We start from the raw sequence: 21,425 nt of genomic DNA on the forward strand, positions 1-21,425 counted from the left end.
GAGCTGTTCTTGACATAATATGGACTTGGTCTTTTACCAAATAGGGCAATCTTCTGTATACCTCCCATACCTTGTCACAATAACTTATTGGCTCAAATGCATTAAAAGGAAAGAAATTCCACAAATTAACTTAATGCATTCCAGGTGACTACTTCATGAAGCTGGTTGAGAGAATGCCAAGAGTGTGCAAAGCTGTCAAGGCAAATGGTGTCTACTTTGTTTGTTTTTGGTTTATTACATGATTCCCTGTGTGTTATTTCATAGTTGAGGTCTTCACTTATGCTACAATGTAGAAAATACTAAAAATAAAGGAAAACCCTGGAATGAGTAGGTGTCAACTTTTAACTAGTACTGTATATACAAAATATAGGAAAATCACATTGACTGCACTGGGCCTTTAATACAAAATATTTGAAATATACCTTAACTGTACAAAATATTTAGCACAGTACAGTGAGCTCCAACAGTATTGGGACAGTGGCACATTGTTGTTTTGGCTATGCACTCCAGCACTTTGGATTTTAAATGATACAATGGCTGAGGTTGAAGTGCAGAATGTCAGATTTAATTTGAGAGTAATTGTCATCCATCTGGGGTGAACCGTTTAGAAATTACATAACTTTTTGTACATAGTGTCTCTCTCTTCCACCTCCACCCCCCATTTTAGGGGACCAAAAGTATTGGGACAAATTCACTTGTGTATTAAAGTAGTACAGTATTTGATCCCATATTCTTAACACACAATGATTATTACATCAAGCTTGTGACAGTCGTTCTGCCCCTGAGCAAGGCAGTTAACCCAGTGTTCCCCGGGCGCCGAAGACGTGGATGTCGATTTATGGCAGCCCACCGCACCTCTCTGATTCAGAAGGGTTGGGTTAAATGCGGAAGACACATTTCTGTTGTACAACTGACTAGGTCTTTCCCTTTCTAGAAACTTGTTGGATGCATTTGCTGTTTGTTTTGGTAGTGTTTCAGATTATTTTGTGCCCAATAGAAATTAATGGTAAATAATATATTGTCATCCTAGTCACTTATTGTAAATAAAAAATTAAATATGCTTCTAAACACTTCTCCATTAATGTGGATGCTATCATGATTACAGATAGTCCTGAATGAAATTGTGAATAATTATGAGTGAGAAAGTTAGATGCACAAATATCATGCTAACCTCCCCTGTTATTGTAATTGTGAGAGGTGGGTATGATATTTGATCTGTAACTTTCTAATTAATCACAATTCATTCAGGACTATCTGTAGCCACATTAACGTTTTTAGAAACATTCTATTCATATTTACAATAAGTTACTCACAACAATGCATTATTTACCATTAATTTCTACTGGGCACAATATTTTTGGAGCTCACTGTATATTTGTATTATGGCATGACTATATAAAATAAATTCAACCTGGTGGGAAAATGTCTTTCTGGACAATTCCTAGAAAAATATAAAACATTCCCCTCTATCGCAAGTCCAATGTACAGAGCTTGACATTGCCATAGTGTCCTAAATCAGCTGCCTGGTGAGAGAAAGAGAGCAAACCCCAGAGAGTGGTTAACACTCAGGGTCAGATCTCTGACTCGTTGTCAATGTAACCCAACCCATCCATAGTGGAAATATTGCCTCCCGGAGAAAAGTGGTGCTTCCCATTCCCTTTGAAAGCTATGACTGCGTGATGGTTATTGTTTGCGTTATGACTGGGTGTAGTTCCCAGCAACTTAATCACTGAAGTCCTATTTTGAATGTAGTCAACTGACAGCCTTTTCACCTGGCCCACACCTGAGTTCTCTGAAGATCTGTTTCTAAAGCTCCTTTTATATAGATTCCAGGCTACTAGACCAAGCAGCATCAGAGAGAGGAGCGCTACCGCCACCTGCAGGCCTACCACCCTGCTGTCTACACTCCATGACTCAGGAGGGAGCGGGGGCTCCAAAGTCTGTGGCACCCTTGGTAGTGGGGTATTGTGGCTATAGGGGGACTCTGTCGTCGTCTCCTCCTCACCCTCTGCATTAGTGTGGGGCCGCAGTTGATAGACTGCCATAGTCCTGGTGTGTGGTCTGCTTTTCACCTGCTCTACAGACTCACAGGTGTACTGGCCCGCGTCGGAGGCAGAGGCATTAAGAATAAGGATTCCTCCGTTGTAGATGTAATACTTAGCGTCAGCATGCAGCTGTTGCCCTAAGAAGAGCCAGTGTACCTGTGCCAGGTTGGAGGCAGGATGGCACGGCAGCTTGATGTTGTTCCCAGGGACTAAGGTGTAGTTCTCTGGCTTCACAGTCTCTGCAAAAAACGCAATTATTTCTATGTGTATCTACTTGTCAAAGGAAGTGATGACTAGATCTGTTCTTTGTTGGTAATGTGCTGAACATTTATTGTGAAATATTGTGAAATCAATTTACCTGATTTTGGACATTTTGATATATCACCATCTTTTAGACTTTGAATCATGTTCCTGAAAGACAAATACCCTAATATATCAAGTATATACTTACATTCTAACATATAGTAAACACTTGTAATCTTTATTTAAAGTCAGAGGTTACTCCCCAGTGAAAATGCTAGTGTGGAGCGTACGTGTCAGAGGATGAACTGGCCACAGCAGAGCAGATGCCAGTGGAGAGGTCCCATCCACAGTAAGGGTCTCTGCCCAAGACACAGTCCAGACACAACTCATAGCGGCCACAGTCACTCAGAGGCATCTGTACTGCTCCAAAATCTGAGCCTGCATACAACTGACCCTGAGGAAACAAGAATACAAACAAGCAAATACCACATGAGTGTCAGCAGCTCGATGAGTCGGCTCCACCCACTGTTAGTAACAGCAATGACAATGCCATTCTCCTTGAATGCTCTATTGTAAGTGCCAAGGAAATAAAACGTAAATGAGTAACCATCGGTCTGCAGAAGTGCCTGTAGACAACAATAAACTGACATTGATCATGAAAAACTGTTATGTTTACATTGTATGAATTACCTTTATCAGTAAAATGTTGTTTTGCAAAATGCTTTGTAAAATGTTGCTGCACCTTGGGGTTTTAAACCCGAGTTGCCAATAAGAAATTTGAAGAACGCATTTGTTAAATGCGCGATACAAATCAAGTTTGATTGACTTGAGTTAGTGTTACCGTGCTGGAGGATAGGCGTAGCGTCCTGATAGCCTCTGGGGTCTGGTACAGCTGTATTTCCTCAATGATGAACATCTCCCCAGCATAGTTCACTGCCTTCTGCACATAGCCGTTCTCTGTAAGAAGAGAAGAACACCCATGTCATTGATAGCCACTGCCAGAAGAAGTCTGTTTTGGGGCTGTGTGTGTGCTGTACAGTACCTGTGCCGATGAACATGACTGCGTATCTCTCTCCATCCAGAGCTAGCACGTTGTCCACCACCAGGCGCGTGAACATGGCACCTTTTTTGACCAGCAGCGGACCCCCGGTCAGAGGGCGCACGGCCTCGTCCATGAGGGGCCGGTCCCTGATGAACTGCAGGGTCTTGTCTGGCAGGTCCAGGGAGCGCTCCATCCCAAGGGCCCGTGCTGCATTGTTAATGCACTGAAAAACAAAGGATTGATGAGTGGTAATAACTTGATAATGATAATACATTTATTAGTGCTGAGTTAGTAGTTGAAATGTAGAAAAGTTGATAATTTCCTTTTGTGGCCCTAAACCATTTAGAGATTCACAATGATATTAAATTGGGACTTACGGCTCCAGGTCTGGGGGTGGGCACCTCTCCACTGTACATTACCCACTTCACATGGGACGTCTCCACAGTCACTGGTGTCTTAAACTTCCCCTTATTGAACACGTCTCCGATAGCTGACACACTGTACGCACACACTGCAGACATGTCGGACAAGCTCCTAGCGCAAACACACAGTCAGAAAAACATGTTTGATGTTTTCAAACCACCAATATATATTATGGTTAGGGCCCTATGTCTTTCCTGACCACGTGATAAATACCCCTAGGCCATAGTTATCCCTCCATTAGCCAGGGCTTTTACCTGGTCAGGTCACATGGTTGGGGAAAACTCCTGGCCCTATGATTATGGTAAACGTGCATGTAAAGCAACCATTTAAAATATAGTGAGAATCTCAGTCCACCTCCTACTGAAACAATGTTACCAACTTTAAAGTCACTGGATTCTATTGAGAATACTCACGACTGGGGAGTGAACACTGCGTAGAAAACACTTTTGCTCCAGTCATCATTTTTGAGTAGGAAGACAGCCTGTACAATGGAGGGCAGGCTGGACTCTGGCAGAGAGCAGTCCAGACGAGCCTTCAGAAACGACGTCCACTTCCTCTGGAGCGTCCGCTGGCCGCCCATATCCCCCTAGTCAAACAAGTGAAAACTTTTGGAGAGAAGGACAAATGCACACACTATACCCTTGCACTGTTTAAACAGTGTACTGTTCTTTATATTTAAAATACCATGTATGGACCAATGAAACTTGTACTTCTTGCAGCTGAAAGTAAATTTGTAACAAGTTGTTACCTTGCATACACGAGCCACTCGTGACACCATGAGCTTGTTGTAGAAGTCATACTCCATGGCGTTCTCGCTGAAGAACAGGTAGACCTTATCATCATCGCCCTCTGGGTTGTTATTGCTCTCGGGGACAAGGTCCATGTACACAAAGTTGGGTTCTGAAATCAAACCATAATGAGCACTTATTACGCTACCTATCAGGAACTGTTTTACAGGAGTAGTTGAAGTTCAGTTTCATAATTCAAAAACACAGAGACCTATAGGATCTAGGCTATTACTCAAGGTACAGAGTATGTCAAATGCTATGGATACATTTTGCCATTCAAAGTTCATCTGCAGGTGTTAGGAGATATGGTGCACAAATGAATAGAATATAAGGCATGGTATATAGCAGTATAGAAGTTTATAACAAGTATGAACAGCGAAGGAGAGCTGACCGTTGAGCCAGGAGCTCTTGAACTCGGTGCGGAGAGCAGAGGAAGAGCTGCGGAGAACAACAGGCTCAGAGCCCAGGAAGTTGATTGAGGTAGCAGAGTACAGGTCATTTCCTGGCAGATCAGAGACATGAGAATTACAAGGGGGAAACATAATGGATCTTCAAGCAAAGTAAATAATATTGTAAGTATTTAGAGAATTACAGGTGCAATCTTTAATTTTGCCACTGGCAACGCAAACTAATAAACACATTGAGCCATAAAGCAGAAAACTTGTTCAATTCACAAATACCCAGCCCCTTCACTTTTACAACCCCCCCCCCCTCCCCTCCCCTCCCCCCCACTTAAACAAGTGCAGCGGCAGCATTTTCAACCGAAAATGAAAGTTCTAGATTGCACATTTGAAACCCCACTTTTCAGTTGGTGCAAGTTGGACTTCAATGGATGCACAAGTCTGTCATTGTGTGAGAGCAGATAACCAGAGACAGACAAGAGAGGCACAGTACATACCGACCATGATGGATGAGTATCTCTGGAAGGGGTCAAAGGGGCATTTCCCTTTTCCCTCCTCCTGCGCTTCCTCTCGTCTCAGCTGTCCTTCAGAATACGTCTGTCAGGGTCACAAACAAAGCCACTATTTAGTTGTATTCATTCACACAGTTTCAGGGAGTGAGATGTAGGCATATACTTTATACTAATCTTCAGAGGGCAAAATGTGTTACACTCAGTAGCCACTAACAGTAGAGAGCGTGAAGGCAGGTGTCTGTAGTATGCAAACATTTCACACTCACTGTAAATATTCAATGACAACTGCTTGTCTGCAGCAGTCACATGATAGCTTCAAATACCAGAGCTATTCTTACAGGAAGATGTCCTAACTGTCCTGTTCTGGCCAAGCTATTCTTACCATGTAATCACAGGTGGGGCTGAAAGCATTTGTCCCGCACACATACATTCTGCCATCATCCACTTTATGCAGCGTCCGGATGTAGTTACGGCATTCGATCTGCAAGAGAACGGGGATGAGAAGTCATTTTATGGATTTCAGTGAATTTATCTGGTTCTGTTTGTCCTGTCTTCAGTTGGTGTTCAGATAAACAACTCACTTCACAGATATCTGTGAGGAGAACTGTTTCATGATTGATGGAGCCACTTACTTCAGCATGTTTCCCTTTGTATGTGCACTCCATCTGTTTCTCCTTGGTGACCCGCCAGTATACCTAACAGAGAGCTGCACATCAAAGTATGTTCTAGGTAATGGATTTATGATTCCAAAGCATTGGTATTAGGTCACCGCAGAGTAGTTACAGGAGCCTTTTATTGCAGTCCATTTGTGATTTATAAAATAATATATGCAAATGATACAGGATAACTGATAGCTAAAGAGGATAACTGAATACCCATGACTTCTTGATGGAAATATCATTGATGTCCAGGGCATAGACAGCCTCTCGAGCCCCGAGCAGCAGCAGGCCCAAATCCTCTCGAACCAACATGGTGGAGTAGTTACAAATCCCTTCCTCTCTGAACAGCTTCATATTGTCTAAACAGGAAAGCATTCGAAAACTCAATGATTGCTCTGTATCACAAACTGTGTGTGTTCATTCCAACTTTTTAGTATTTGAGGAAACAGATGCACTCCACTACACCGTTATGAGAAAACAGGGAGTGAGGGTGAGATGTGAGAGTGAGGGACTTACCCTGGTAAAGGACACTCTTCCGTGGGATACAGTTGTGAGTGTTGTATTCACTGAGAGACAGAGGAAGGAACAATCCACAGAAAACACCGAGAGCAGAGAGAGGAGACATGGCGTAGTGCCCAGGTGGGAGGGGGTGTGTGGGAGCACTGCTTAGTCCTGCTTACACAATAACACACTGTAGATCAAGGTCAGCAGTTCATGTCTCTATAGAGACTCCCAGTATTAGTGTTCTGATGGTCAATAGCTATGATGGTATCAGCCTCCAACATAAACACTTGCAGCTGCTGCTACCTCCTCTGTAGCTCAGGAGAGAATCCATACTGTCCCAGGTACTGTTGTAGGACGTGGTAGTTCAAACTTCCCAATTCAGGGGATCTTTATGCTGGTCCTGAGGCTCTCATCTAGGGACATGAGAACACAATACATGAGTAAGAGCGACTCAACATAGACTGCATGAAGTAGTCTAAAGACAAAACAAAGATCATATTGATTTTATGATCCAACTGGCTAAAAGAAAGAAATGAATAGGTCTCCACCTCCCTTACTCTCTCTTCCTGTCTGTCTGCCCCCAATGATAAGGACCTGGGTGTGTGCCGCTTCCTTCTGATTACCAGGATACTAGCAGCTGGAAATATGCTCAGGTTGGGGCATGCATGCAAATCACACTGATTCTCTAATTTAACACTCAGAGGTTCCTGTGATTCACTGGTTTTAATACTTGGGTTGGATCCCTTCTGCTCCTATGACTAGAGCACTTGCGTATTTCCTTACCATAAGACCTGACATGGACAAACCCTGGGCCCTAGTTAAGGGCTCTCCACAGTGATTTCAGTCTACGGAAACAGAGCTCCGTTTGCGTCGAGTTCGAAAAATTCCGCCTCACAAAAGTACTAAGAATTATGTAGAGAGCTACACAAACGACCCTCCGTTGGATCCATTGCGTAGACTGTGTTCAGACTGTCCTTTAGACTAAACAAGGGCCCATGCAGAGTTTTTCCAAGCCAGGTCACGTGCACAAGAAAAACCTAGGACGCTATCCATGACAGGCAACAAAACATTGAGGACTTATTTATTTCAGAGATCAAAAACACAGAAATGCTGTTGCAACAGATGCTGGTTTCTTGTTGTTACTTTAAAAACACAGAAACGAGCTGGTGCATGCTAGCGACTGCTCAACTGTTGACAGAGCAGGGAGAGCACACATACTTTACGCCTCAGGCAAGGGGACTACAGTTAAGCACTACAGCTGGTTTGAATGACTACAAGTTGTTATTCACTGTGTTTGACAGATATTTTCAAGCATGGAAGACAAGCAGGAATGCCTACAACAGGGATCATCAACTAAATTCAGCCGCGGGATGACTTTTTAAGTGCATGTTCAGGGGGCCGGAACATAATTACAAATCATTTGTAGACTACAAATTGATCGCAAAAAGCCCAAACAGATATAATATTTGACCAAAACATTTCAAACCTTGCTTACATTTGTATATGATCACGTGTCTCTATTACGCATGGGAATACTTGGGAACAGATTTCCAAAATTAAAATCACTTGGAGCTGATTTCCTGGTGTTTTTAGTCTTTTATGGCCAACAATGAAACATTTAACAAGTTGAGTGAGTCAATGCAAAACACGTTGTCAAATGATGTCACTGGCCCTCCAGTCTGGTTTCACTATTCACATCAATCACTCTGTTGATGCGTGAAGCTTTTATGACACCTAAGCCACATCCATTCACATGTTCAACCACCCTCACTTTCCGATGACGAGTTATTTTATTGGAGATGAATGGTATTTTTTCTAGTACAGCGAGAGAAACCAGATTGAGGATCTATATAAAAAAAACTTTAGAAATTTAGAACTACGCAAAGCCCAAGTTACATAATTTGTACAATTTAACTTCTCAATTTGAATACATTTTCTAATACTGATTGCATCATGCCGGAATCAGTAAGCAACCATTGACAGCTCCATAATTGATGCAATTCACCTACATAGCAGATGTTGAGGGTATGCTAAATGAGTTAAGTAGGCTACCTGCTGATTTGGATATACACGGAGTGTACAAAACATTATGAACACCTTCCTCATCTTGAGATGAACCCCTTTTTGCCTTCAAAGAGACTCAATTCGTTGGGGTATGGATTCTACAAGGTGTCGAAAGCATTCCACAGGGATGCTGGCCCATGTTGACTCCAATGCTTCTCACACGTGTGTCAAGTTGGCTGGATGTCCTTTGGGTGGGGGACCATTCTTGACACACACAAGGGAAACTATTGAGTGTTAAAGACCCAGCAGCGTTGAGGTTCTTGACACACTTAAACCGGTGCGCCTGGCACCTACTACCATACCCCGTTCAAAGGCACTTAAATATTTTCTTACACATTCCCCCTCTGAATAACTCACATACACAATCCCTGTCTCAATTGTCTCAAGGCTAAAAAAAAATAATTCTTAACCCGTCTCCTCCGCTTCATCTACACTGTTTGAAGTTGATTTAACAATAAGGGATCATAGCTTTTACCTGGTCTGTCTCATGGAAAGAGCAGGTGTTCCTAATGTTTTGTACACTCAGTTATCATACCATCAGAAAGTATTCATACCCCTTGATTTATTCCAAGTTGTGTTACAGCCTGAATTCAACATGGATTAAAGAGTTTCTCACCCATCTACACACAATACCCCATAATGACACAGTGAAAACATTTGTAAAAAACATTTTGTGAAATTGAAATACAGAAATATTTCATTTACAACAGTATTCACACCACTGAGTAAATACTTTGTACAAGCACCTTTGGTGGCGATTACAGCTTTGAGTCGTCTTGGGTATGTCTGTATCTGCTTTGCACATCTGGATTTGGGGATTTTCTCCCATTCTTCCTTGCAGATTTTCTCAAGCTCAGTTAAATTAGATTGGGAGCGACGGTGAACAGCAATCTACAAGTCTTTCCACAGGATTCAAGTCTGGGCTGTGGCTGGGCCACTCAATGACTTTCACATTCTTGTTCTGAAGCCATTCTAGCATTGCTTTGGCTGTATGCGTGGGGTCATTGTCCTGTTGGAACGTAAATCTTTGCCCCCAGTCCAAGGTCGTTTGCACTTTGAAGTAGGTTCTCATCAAGGATTTGCCTGTATTTGGCTCCATTCATTGTTCCCTTTATCCTTTCCAGTCTCACAGTCCCTGCCACTGAAAAGCATCCCCACAGCATAATGCCACCACCACCATGCCTTGCGGTAGGGATGGTGTTAGACGGTGATGAGCTGTACCTGGTTTTCTCCAGACATAGCGCTTTGCATTCAGGCCAAATTGTTCAATTATTGACTCAAGGCAAAATATTATGCGTGCAGTATTTCACGTGCCTCTTTGAGAACTTCAGGCGTGCCGTCATGTACCTTTTTCTCAGGAGTGGCTTCAGTCTGGCCACTCTCCCATAAAGCTCAGATTGGTGAAGTGCTGTAGAGACTATTGTCCTTCTGGCAGGTTCTCCCATCTCAGCCAAGGGACTTTGGAGTTCTATCAGAGTGGTCATTGGTCTCTTGGTCACCTCCCTGACCAAGGTCCTTCTTGCCCATTTTCTCAGTTTGGTCGGACGGCCAGATCTAAGCAGAGTCTGGGTAGTTCCATATTTTTTCCATTTACCAACGATGGAGATCCTTCCCCAGATATATGCGTCATCACAATTCTCGGAAATCTGACAGTTCCTTGGACTTCATGGTACAATAGTTTCTGCTCTGACAGGAACTGTCAACTGTGGGAATTTATATAGACAGGTGTGTTTCTTTCTAAATGATGTCTAATTGAATTGGCCACAGGTGGACTCCAATCAAGTTGTAGAGGATGATGAAAGGAAATTGGATGCAAGAGCTCAATTTAGAGTGTCATAGCACAGGGGTGTGAGTACTTTTGTAAAGTATTCACAACCCTTATTTTCAAAAGATTAGCAAGATTTTCTAAAAACATGTTTTCACTGTCATTATGGGGTATTGTGTGTAGACCGGTGAGAATATTTTTTTTAAATCCATTTTGAATTCAGGCTGTAACAACAAAATGTGGAATAAGTAAAACGGTTTGAATATTTTATGAAGGCACTGTATATAGCGACAATGACATTGACATTCATTGAGTGTCAACACTATCAACCTAGAGGCAGAAAAGTTGGAAAGGATTAGGGTTCAAAGGCCACCTGTAAAAAGCAGGAAAGTCTTAAGTGAGAAGAGATGTGGAGGTGATCAGACAATTTCAGCCAGAAAAGGTTTACAGGAATCAAACAGGGGTCAAGACCGCCACGCTCTCTAAACAGTTCTGGACTCTCCTGTCATTAAGATATTTTTAGTCGTGGATATTAAGTTCAATTACCTCTGGCATAGTTCAATATGTAGCACTCCACTAGACTAGGCAAAGGGAATCCAAATGTGTACTTTGTGGCAGACCGGATATGGCAGCCCCCAGAATACTAAAACCCAAACTCGTACTGACTTCCAATTTCATAATCTGGAGATTGATTTGGTGCAGATGGTCTGAGAATAGGGCCTGGGCCTTAGTGCTTCTACATTTGACTTGAGCAAAAATGCCCTCTCCTAATCTGTAGGCTACTGCTGCACAGAATTGAGTTGTACTGTAACTGATTTACCAGAGCAGTGAATGGCAGTGACAGTGTGTTCCATGGGGCTGGGTTTGAACAGGAAACTGGGAGTTCACCTCTGACACTCCTTGTGTCATAGCCACTGTTGTGAAACACCATTGTGTGGAAAAAACACACCCAGTTCAGGACAAGGTTATGTTTTCACTAGCTCAGATTACTAAAATAAATAATTTTATCAAGATAACAATAGGCCACCAGATGTGTTGTTAGGGTGAGAAAGTTAATTAGCTGGAATAATACAACTAATTGCTAAACTCTTTTTTTTCCATGAATGGGGTTATGAATGACCAGGGTTATGAATAGTGAGATCAGCCTCTGGGGACTTCATATAGGCTATAACAATTTATGAAACAATGTTTTATACAATGACTTGAGTATAAACAGACAACCTTTTATTTACTAGGCCCTGTTCTAACAAATTGAGCACAATCAGTGAAACATGCATGGCTAGGCTGCCTACACAAACACATCATGGGCAAGTCTCAGCAGGAGCTGGGAGACAAAGAAAAATATGAACTCCTTCAAATCTCATACTGCTCACAGAGGCTCCTCACAGTTTCATGGGAATACCCAACTTCTGCCAACTGACTATTTAATTGACCAGGTCCCACTTTGCCACTAGGAATATTGGCATACCAGGCTGGTCATGTCCAATGTGTTTCCACTGGTAAAATCAATCCCTATTGATTTAGAGAATTTACACAAATGTTTTCTGCCTCTGAGCTATTATGCAGCATACCACTTGCCTGGGATTTGACATCATGTGTCAAATCCCAATGCAATTGTGTGTCCATAATACACAACAATGACAACATGTTCATTAAATCGCTTATGGGCAAATAACATAAACATAGAGCATTCTACCAATTATGCAATATGTTTAATGGGTTAATTACATATTCATTGACATGTCCATTTCCCTATTACAATGTAAACAATCTTTAAATAAATTGAAAATACAGCTTATTGTTCAGATATTTTAATGTCAGTCTGTGTTGATGACATCTTTGGGAGAATAGATTAAAAACAGTGGACAGCTAGTCAAAAAATAGGTTCCATATAATACATGATTGAAAGCACTTCTCTTATAATTAATAGGACAATTTGCATAATTATATTTAGGACAGCTGTTTCTGACCTGTCTGTGATGCAGCTGCTGATTCAACCTCACACCTGGACTTTGTTATAAATTTGACGTAAAATATGACATTTCTGATTCTGATAAAGAAATTAAATTAATGACAGGTGGGAAAGGGTAAGTTATGAAAAGGACGTGCTATAACACTACTTTATTCGGGCGAATATTGACGCTTCTTGAATTATTACTGATTAGCACAGGTGAAAAATCACTAACGTTGCACATTAAAACTCGCCAAAGGTGTTCACTAAAAGGAGTGTATGACGTTTATAATAATCTTGTTACACCACTTTACCTGCTACCAAGGTTGCTGGCTAGTTAGCTGAGAATAATTTCATTTGTTACAAATTGACCTCACCCATGAAGAACAACCAAACAAATGCTGCTCGCGAAAATTCAAATACCAATAGGCCTACATGACTTACCTGGAACAGTTATTTTTATTCTCAGTCTACGCCATTAGAAATTGATCCAGAGTATCTTCCATTTGACATCGGTATTATCTTTCGGCTCCACTTGTAACGTTTGCTGGCTAGTGTGCACGTTAGCTCTATAATCCCAATCCCACCAATGCCACATTCGAAACAACTGGGAACTCGGAAATCTCCACTTCCTACTACAGTGCATTCAAGAGAACTAGGAAAAAACGAACTCTGACTGGGCAGAATCTTTTTAATGATCTTCCAACACGGAATTCCAAGCCGGAAACTCGGGCATATTTGTATATTTCCGACCTGAAGGCCACAGTTCCCAGTTGTCGTGAAAGCACCACAAGTACCTAGATGGGGCAAGGTATCACGTGACCATGTTTTTCTATTTTCGAAGGATGGACGTTGATTGACTGATACATTAGACCGATACATTGGCTCTGTTTTTAGGATGACACCTTTGAAGTGGTTGTCTAGTAGGCTATCATTTTAAAGACTTTGTCTAAAACGAACTTGATGTATGTTTCTGTCCTTGCATACATGTATAGCACAATTGCCAGTCACATAGTATTTGTTCACAATTTTGACACTACAATTGCAAGAAAATACTGAAATATGGAATTTCATTAATGCACTATTAACAGATGTAGATATTTCCTTCAAGCCCACAGTGTGTTGCCCAGTCTTTTTTTACAAAGGCTACTGATGCAACATACTGTAAATTCCAGAAAATAGCACTTATTTTCTTTATTGATAGATTACGCTTTATAGAACTTGGACAACATTAAATGACCCTGAGAATAATATTTACACAATATTAATTTCTCAGAATTTAGTAGGCTACCATGGCATGCCAATTGCTGGAGAAGTAATCAACAGCAGTCCCTGAAAAAAAAACATACTAAAGTGATAGCTCATGTAATAGGACAGGATAGGACCAAGTCAGACTTCACTCACAACACACGAGATAACAAATTACTTGCTGACATAGTTTCAGTAGAGGAAATATGATTAATTGGAATCATAAAAAGTCTTAGGGTTTTAGGCTATGTTTGCTGTCATGGGTCCTGGCTGGAGTTGGGGTCCTGACATGTTTGCTGTAATGGGCTGTGGCTGGGGTCCTGGTGTGTTTTAAAGGAGAAGGAAACTTCTGGTTGTCCATCTGTATTCCTGGATGCGGAGAGGGTTGTTTTATTGCAGATCTTGGTGGAGGCATATTCGAATAGATAGGACTTTCTGGAAATACACAAGAAAAAAAAATACTCCAAAGTCATTGTCACACCAACAAATATTCACATCTGATTAACTGTCCTTGCTCAGCAGCCTGCACTGCCAAGAAGGTCGTAGACTGGGCAGAAAGGACAAGACACGGCTGAGAATCTGCAAAGAATGAACCTGAGACGTTCACCTATCCTCCCCCGCTCTGTCTCAGAGCTTCTAACCACATACCACCTGATCTCTCATTCAACACACTAAGGGCAGACCTCACTTTGTGCATATTAGCTGCTCTGTAAATGAGTGCACAAGGCTTGCTGTTTTTTCATGTCTCTCTCTCTCTCAGTGCTATGATACATTTGAAGTCGGAAGTTTACATACACTTAGGTTGGAGTCATTAAAACTTGTTTTTCAACCACTCCACAAATTTCTTGTTAACAAACTATAACTTGGGCAAGTCAGTTAGGACATCTGCTTGGTGCATGACACAAGTAATTCTTCCAACAATTGTTTACAGACAGATTAACACACTTATAATTCACTGTATCACAATTCCAGTGGGTCAGAAGTTTACATATGTAACAGTATAATTTTAAACCGTCCCCTCGCCCATACCCGGGCGCGAACTAGGGACCTTCTGCACACATCAACAGTCACCCTCGAAGCATCGTTTCCCATCGCGCCACAAAAGCCGCGGCCCTTGCAGAGCTACTTCAAGGTCTCAGAGCAAGTGACGTCACTGATTGAAACGCTATTTAGCGCCCACGCTAACTAAGCTAGCCGTTTCACATCCGTTACACTCACCCCCCTTTTGACCTTCCTCCTTTTTCCGCAGCAACCAGTAATCCGGGTCAACAGCATCAATGTAACAGTACAAATGTAAACCGTCCCCTCGCCCATACCCGGGCGCGAACTAGGGACCTTCTGCACACATCAACAGTCACCCTCGAAGCATCGTTACCCATCGCTCCACAAAAGCCGCGGCCCTTGCAGAGCAAGGGGAACTACTACTTCAAGGTCTCAGAGCAAGTGACGTCACTGATTGAAACGCTATTTAGCGCCCACGCTAACTAAGCTAGCCGTTTCACATCCGTTACACTCACCCCCCTTTTGACCTTCCTCCTTTTTCCGCAGCAACCAGTAATCCGGGTCAACAGCATCAATGTAACAGTACAAATTTAAACCGTCCCCTCGCCCATACCCGGGCGCGAACTAGGGACCTTCTGCACACATCAACAGTCACCCTCGAAGCATCGTTACCCATCGCTCCACAAAAGCCGCGGCCCTTGCAGAGCAAGGGGAACTACTACTTCAAGGTCTCAGAGCAAGTGACGTCACTGATTGAAACGCTATTTAGCGCCCACGCTAACTAAGCTAGCCGTTTCACATCCGTTACACATACACTAAGTTGACTGTGCCTTTAAACAGCTTGGAAAATTCCCCAAAATTATGTCGTGGCTTTAGAAGCTTCTGATAGGCTAATTGACATCATTTGAGTCAATTGGAGGTGTACCTGTAGATGCATTTCAACCCTAGCTTCAAACGTAGTGCCTCTTTGATTGACATCATGGGAAAATCAAAAGAAATCAGCCAAGACCTCAGAAAAAAATTGTAGACCTCCACAAGTCTGGTTCATCCTTGGGAGCAATTTCCAAACGCCTGAAGGTACCACGTTCATCTGTACAAACAAGAGTATGCAAGTATAAACACCATGGGACCACGCAGCCGTCATACTGCTCAGGAAGGAGATGCGTTCTGTATCCTAGAGATGAACGTACTTTGGTGTGAAAAGTGCAAATCAATCCCAGAACAACAGCAAAGGACCTTGTGAAGATGCTGGAGGAAACAGGTACAAAAGTATCTATATCCACAGTCAAACAAGTCCTATATCGACATAACCTGAAAGGCCGCTCAGCAAGGAAGAAGCAACTGCTCCAAAACCGCCATAAAAAAGCCAGACTACGGTGTGCAACTGCACATGTGGACAAAGATCATACTTTTTGGAGAAATATCCTCTGGTCTGATGAAACAAAAATAGAATTGTTTGGCCATAATGACCATCGTTATGTTTGGAGTTAAAAGGGGGAGGCTTGCAAGCTGAAGAACATTATCCCAACCGTGAAGCAAGGGATGGCAGCATCATGTTGTGGGGGTGCTTTGCTGCAGGAGGGACTGGTGCACTTCACAAAATAGATGGCATCATGACGAAGGAAAATGATGTGGATATGTTGGAGCAACATCTCAAGACATCAATCAGGAAGTTAAAATGGGTCTTCCAAATGGACAATGACTCCAAGCATACTTCCAAGGTGGTGGCAAAATAGCTTAAGGACAACAAAATCAAAGTATTGGAGTGGCCATCACAAAGCCCTGACCTCAATCCCATATAACATTTGTGGGCAGAACTGAAAAAGTGTGTGCGAGCAAGGAGGCCTTCAAACCTGACTCAGTTACACCATCTCTGTCAGGAGGAATGGGCAAATATTCACCCAATTTATTGTGGGAAGCTTGTGGAAGGCTACCCAAAACGTTTGACCCAAGTTAAAACAATGTAAAGGCAATGCTACCAAATACTAATTGAGTGTATGTAAACTTCTGACTCACTGGGAATGTGATGAAAGAAATAAAAGCTTAAATAAATCATTCTCTCTGCTATTATTCAGAACTTTCACATTCTTAAAAGAAAGTGGTGATCCTAACTGACATAAAACAGGAAATTTTTACTAGGATTAAATGTCAGGAATTGTGAAAAACTGAGTTTAAATGTATTTGGCTAAGGTGTATGTAAACTTCTGACTTCAACTGTACATATATTACAGAGCTTTCTTTCATCTGTTTCATAAGCATTTCGCTACACTTGCAATAACATCTGCTAAACATGTGTATGTGACCAATAAAATGTGATTTGATTTGATCATCCTCCCCCTCTACAAACTCCTCCTCTCTGCTTTAGGTTTGATCATCCTCTCCCTCTACAAACTACTCCTCTCTGCTTTAGGTTTGATCATCCTCCCCCTCTACAAACTACTCCTCTCTGCTTTAGGTTTGATCATCCTCTCCCTCTACAAACTACTCCTCTCTGCTTTAGGTTTGATCATCCTCTCCCTCTACAAACTACTCCTCTCTGCTTTAGGTTTGATCATCCTCTCCCTCTACAAACTACTCCTCTCTGCTTTAGGTTTGATCATCCTCCCCCTCTACAAACTACTCCTCTCTGCTTTAGGTTTGATCATCCTCCCCCTCTACAAACTACTCCTCTCTGCTTTAGGTTTGATCTAATCATCCTCCCCCTCTACAAACTACTCCTCTCTGCTTTAGGTTTGATCACCCTCTCCCTCTACAAACTACTCCTCTCTGCTTTAGGTTTGATCATCCTCCCCCTCTACAAACTACTCCTCTCTGCTTTAGGTTTGATCATCCTCTCCCTCTACAAACTACTCCTCTCTGCTTTAGGTTTGATCATCCTCTCCCTCTACAAACTACTCCTCTCTGCTTTAGGTTTGATCATCCTCTCCCTCTACAAACTACTCCTCTCTGCTTTAGGTTTGATCATCCTCTCCCTCTACAAACTACTCCTCTCTGCTTTAGGTTTGATCATCCTCCCCCTCTACAAACTACTCCTCTCTGCTTTAGGTTTGATCATCCTCTCCCTCTACAAACTACTCCTCTCTGCTTTAGGTTTGATCATCCTCTCCCTCTACAAACTACTCCTCTCTGCTTTAGGTTTGATCATCCTCTCCCTCTACAAACTACTCCTCTCTGCTTTAGGTTTGATCATCCTCTCCCTCTACAAACTACTCCTCTCTGCTTTAGGTTTGATCATCCTCTCCCTCTACAAACTACTCCTCTCTGCTTTAGGTTTGATCATCCTCCCCCTCTACAAACTACTCCTCTCTGCTTTAGGTTTGATCTGATCATCCTCCCCCTCTACAAACTACTCCTCTCTGCTTTAGGTTTGATCATCCTCCCCCTCTACAAACTACTCCTCTCTGCTTTAGGTTTGATCATCCTCTCCCTCTACAAACTACTCCTCTCTGCTTTAGGTTTGATCATCCTCCCCCTCTACAAACTCCTCCTCTCTGCTTTAGGTCACAAGATCTGGTTTGAAATTAAGTTCAAAATATGTATACTAGATAAATATATTTTCGAACAAAAACTGTCTTGTACCTCTGCTCTTGCATCCCCTTCGTTGTATTAAGATCCAGATGACCACGAGCAGTGTGACAAGTATGGCACTCGCTGCTCCCACTGCTACCCACAGCCTCCAGTCTACAAGCAGAACCCGATTGGAAGGGCGAGACAGAGTTACTTATTGGAAGGTGAGGAGGGGGTAAACAGCAGTTATTTCATTCGACATCTTCTCACCCACAAACACACACATTAGTGGTGTGCAGGTCAGCTGTTTGTTCACCCTTACCCATTCGCAATAGCTAATAACCCTACCGCAATCACCCAACTATATGTATGAAAATCTGAGGACCACACACGATCGATCCTAACCCGCTAATATAGAAAATGCGCTGTCAAATATAGCTTTTTTTTTTTCTGACATTTTGGTAGATTATTTGTTAGTCAACTTCTCTTCTGTCATTATATGCTGCCCTAGAAGACTAAATAAACCCTTGCTCACCAGAATAATGTCATAAATAGATTGAAGCATTCATTCTATCTAGTCAGTCTAGTCTCAGAACATTTTTATATTATTTTGTACATAAATCCGAGACAGTCCATTTAAATCAAATTTATTTGTCACATACACATGGTTAGCAGATGTTAATGCGAGTGTAGCGAAATGCTTGTCTGTATGTAATGAAACCTAAGATGACCTGGGGTACTAATGTAAGAAATAACACGTAAAAAAACAAAAAACTGCATAGTTTCCTAGGAACGCGAAGCGAGGCGGCCATCTCTGTCGGCGCCGGAAGTAGGAAGTAGGATATGTTACATTTCTAATGGATGTGTTATTTTGTGGATGTCCATCACCCATTTCGTATGATATGTTATGAGTTATAATTCATATTATATGTTACGAATTTGAAAACGTACAATATGTTATGAATTTGCAAAATGTAGTATATGTTACGACTTGCAAAACATATATGTTATGGATTCTAGCTACGTGGCTAGGTGGCTAACATTAGCAAGTCTAGGAGTTAGGGGTTAGGGTTAAGGTTATTGTTAAGTCTAGGAGTTAGGCTAATTGCTTATGGTTAGGGTTAGGGGAAGGGTTAGCTAAAAGGGTTCAAGTTAGGGTTAGGGGAAGGGTTAATGTTAGGGGAAGTGTTAGCTAACATGCTAAGTAGTTGCAAAGTAGCAAAAAAGTAGTATGTAGTTGCAAAGTTGCTAATGAACTAAAATGCTAAAGTTGTCTGTCATGAGATTCAAACTCACAACCTTTTGTATAATGCAAACATCTAGCAACTCAAAGGTTCCGAGTTTGAATCTCTTCACGGACATCTTTAGAATTTCAGCTAATTAGCAACTTTTCAACTACCTACACATTTTTTGCTACTTTGCAACTACTTATCATGTTAGCTAACCCTAACCCCAACCCTAACCCTTTTAGCTAACCCTTCCCCTGCCAACTTTTGTTTTCGCCTTAAGTAACCACACCTCTTATGTAACCATACCAAATGTAACATATCATACTAACTTGAGTGTCCCAGATTTACATTTACTATGTTATGTCAAGTCCATGAGTCCAGGCTGATCTAGTTGACATCAGCAAAGTTCTCTGTGATCTCCGCTTCTTTCAAGGAGCAAAGATGGTTAGAGTCCAGGAAGAAGATGCAATAACAAAAATAACAAAAAAACAGTCTTGTGACTGTCGAATTTGTATAGCGCATCACAACCATCACACAATCATCACATAACATGCTATTATCCTCTTTTACCACTTCCCCAAATCTTTCCCAAACATTTATTTTCTGGCCCTCCCTCCTCTTTATTTTAAATTTTCCATTTCGCAGCTTATCTCTTACTGAATTATTTTTTTTTTAGCCTTGATGGATCGAAGTAAACTTTTTCTGCCTGTTCCCAAAAGCTTTGGTGATTGGCATGTAGGCTATTTCACGTATACAGTTAGTTTCTAAAGCTTAGGCTTATGCACTAATGCCAGATAACCTAAAATAATGAAATAAAAGCCTCAATGAAATTAGACCACAATTATACATTTATGGATTTTTAAGGTATTGTTTCTCTTTATTCAACCCGCCCAATATTTTATGACCCTAAATCCGCCCGCGATGACTATGTTATGAGTCAACCCGCACATCACACACACACACACACACACACACACACACACACACATACACACAATGAAAACGCCTATGGTTTAGAGGATTTACCTGTCATCAATGGAGTATAAGTGGTACTTTTCATCTGGTTGTCCGCTGCAATAGAAAGACCATAATGAGTTGTTTAAAAAAAAATATTTACAGTATATTATTTAGTAACAACAGTAGTGCTGCCACTGACAATACTGTTGTAAGACTCATCATCATAACATTTCTAAACATTTCACAGAGACTGATGAATGAGATAAAAATCGATTTCCTTCTCTACTTACATATATTAACTTGAGTTCCATTGCTACATGCTTGTTGAAGGACGGGAATCTCTACTGAGACATGGCAAAAGTACCATCCACTGTTATTGTGTGTGACATCTTTAAGAATTAATCTGGACCAACTCTCTCTAGATTCTTTAGATACATGACCCCCAGCATCCAGCTTCCCAGTTTTGTCAGCCGAATGGGTACTGCTGTTCAGCAGTGTATTGGAGCTGCAGCTTGAGTGGCCAGTTGGGCTGAAATACCAGTTCACCGTGACACGAGTCTGGGGCAGAAAACTGCAGTTCAGGGTAAGAGAGGAACCAAGATGAACTTCCACTGTCCTTGGTGGCTGATCCAGGATCACAGTGCTCAGACCAGGCTTCACCAACATTCCTGTCGCAGGAGAATGCACACAATTGAGGGATTAGTTGTTTGATCATTTAGACGCAAACAAGAGATTGTGTGAGTATAGATCAGGGAAAAAGCAAACGAAAATCAATGAGCTATGAATATAATTGCAAAAAGCAAATGCAAATGTTTGTATGACCATAAAGGTTAAATAAATACATAAATAAATAGTCAAATTTAAACCATGTATTGATGAGTTGAAGAGCAAGGAATAGTAATCCTACCTGTAAGAAACAGCAAGAGGGTCACTTTTCTCCAGATGGCCATTTTATGGCTTAATGGTGGGCTTCTTAGTGTGTCCCCACATGTCATAGCTACAGTACCTTCCTGAGTGAGATGAGGAAGGACTCTATATGTGTGGGTGGAAGGAAGTGCTCAACATTTACCACATACTGAAACCAG

General features: G+C 41.7%; 1 protein-coding gene across 3 annotated transcripts; it reads right to left on the reverse strand.

The window, feature by feature from the left end:
* Nucleotides 1-371: 371 nt before the first annotated feature.
* Nucleotides 372-21,375, reverse strand: LOC110524339 (semaphorin-4E). Of its 3 annotated transcripts, XM_021603895.2 has the most exons (19): nucleotides 21,248-21,375; nucleotides 20,631-21,008; nucleotides 20,410-20,454; nucleotides 18,227-18,328; nucleotides 12,842-14,080; nucleotides 6,630-7,030; nucleotides 6,330-6,472; nucleotides 6,087-6,149; nucleotides 5,837-5,935; nucleotides 5,440-5,539; nucleotides 4,933-5,043; nucleotides 4,502-4,653; nucleotides 4,167-4,339; nucleotides 3,708-3,864; nucleotides 3,331-3,553; nucleotides 3,130-3,245; nucleotides 2,579-2,742; nucleotides 2,404-2,456; nucleotides 372-2,284 (listed from the first exon to the last, which is right to left on the reverse strand). In XM_021603895.2, exons 6-19 carry the CDS (start codon nucleotides 6,736-6,738, stop codon nucleotides 1,572-1,574), a joined length of 2,376 nt encoding a protein of 791 aa, XP_021459570.2. In that variant the 5' UTR covers nucleotides 6,739-7,030; nucleotides 12,842-14,080; nucleotides 18,227-18,328; nucleotides 20,410-20,454; nucleotides 20,631-21,008; nucleotides 21,248-21,375; the 3' UTR covers nucleotides 372-1,571. The 3 variants fall into 3 exon arrangements, with proteins under 3 accessions (XP_021459570.2, XP_021459571.2, XP_036833984.1); XM_021603896.2 differs by lacking the exon at nucleotides 18,227-18,328; XM_036978089.1 differs by lacking the exons at nucleotides 20,410-20,454; nucleotides 20,631-21,008; nucleotides 21,248-21,375 and having other exon boundaries at nucleotides 18,227-18,360.
* Nucleotides 21,376-21,425: the final 50 nt, after the last annotated feature.

The sequence above is a fragment of the Oncorhynchus mykiss genome, chromosome 5 (assembly GCF_013265735.2).
Source record: "Oncorhynchus mykiss isolate Arlee chromosome 5, USDA_OmykA_1.1, whole genome shotgun sequence".
Taxonomy (NCBI): domain Eukaryota; kingdom Metazoa; phylum Chordata; class Actinopteri; order Salmoniformes; family Salmonidae; genus Oncorhynchus; species Oncorhynchus mykiss.

Excerpts from the sequence above, each read along its gene's own strand:
- LOC110524339 (XM_021603896.2), bottom strand. The coding sequence starts at position 6,738 with ATGTCTCCTCTCTCTGCTCTCGGTGTTTTCTGTGGATTGTTCCTTCCT. Across the intron at positions 4,340-4,501 it reads GAGTGGCTCGTGTATGCAAG|GGGGATATGGGCGGCCAGCG; the intron begins GTAACAACTTGT and ends TTGTTTGACTAG. Across the intron at positions 3,554-3,707 it reads CCACCCCCAGACCTGGAGCC|TGCATTAACAATGCAGCACG; the intron begins GTAAGTCCCAAT and ends TTTGTTTTTCAG.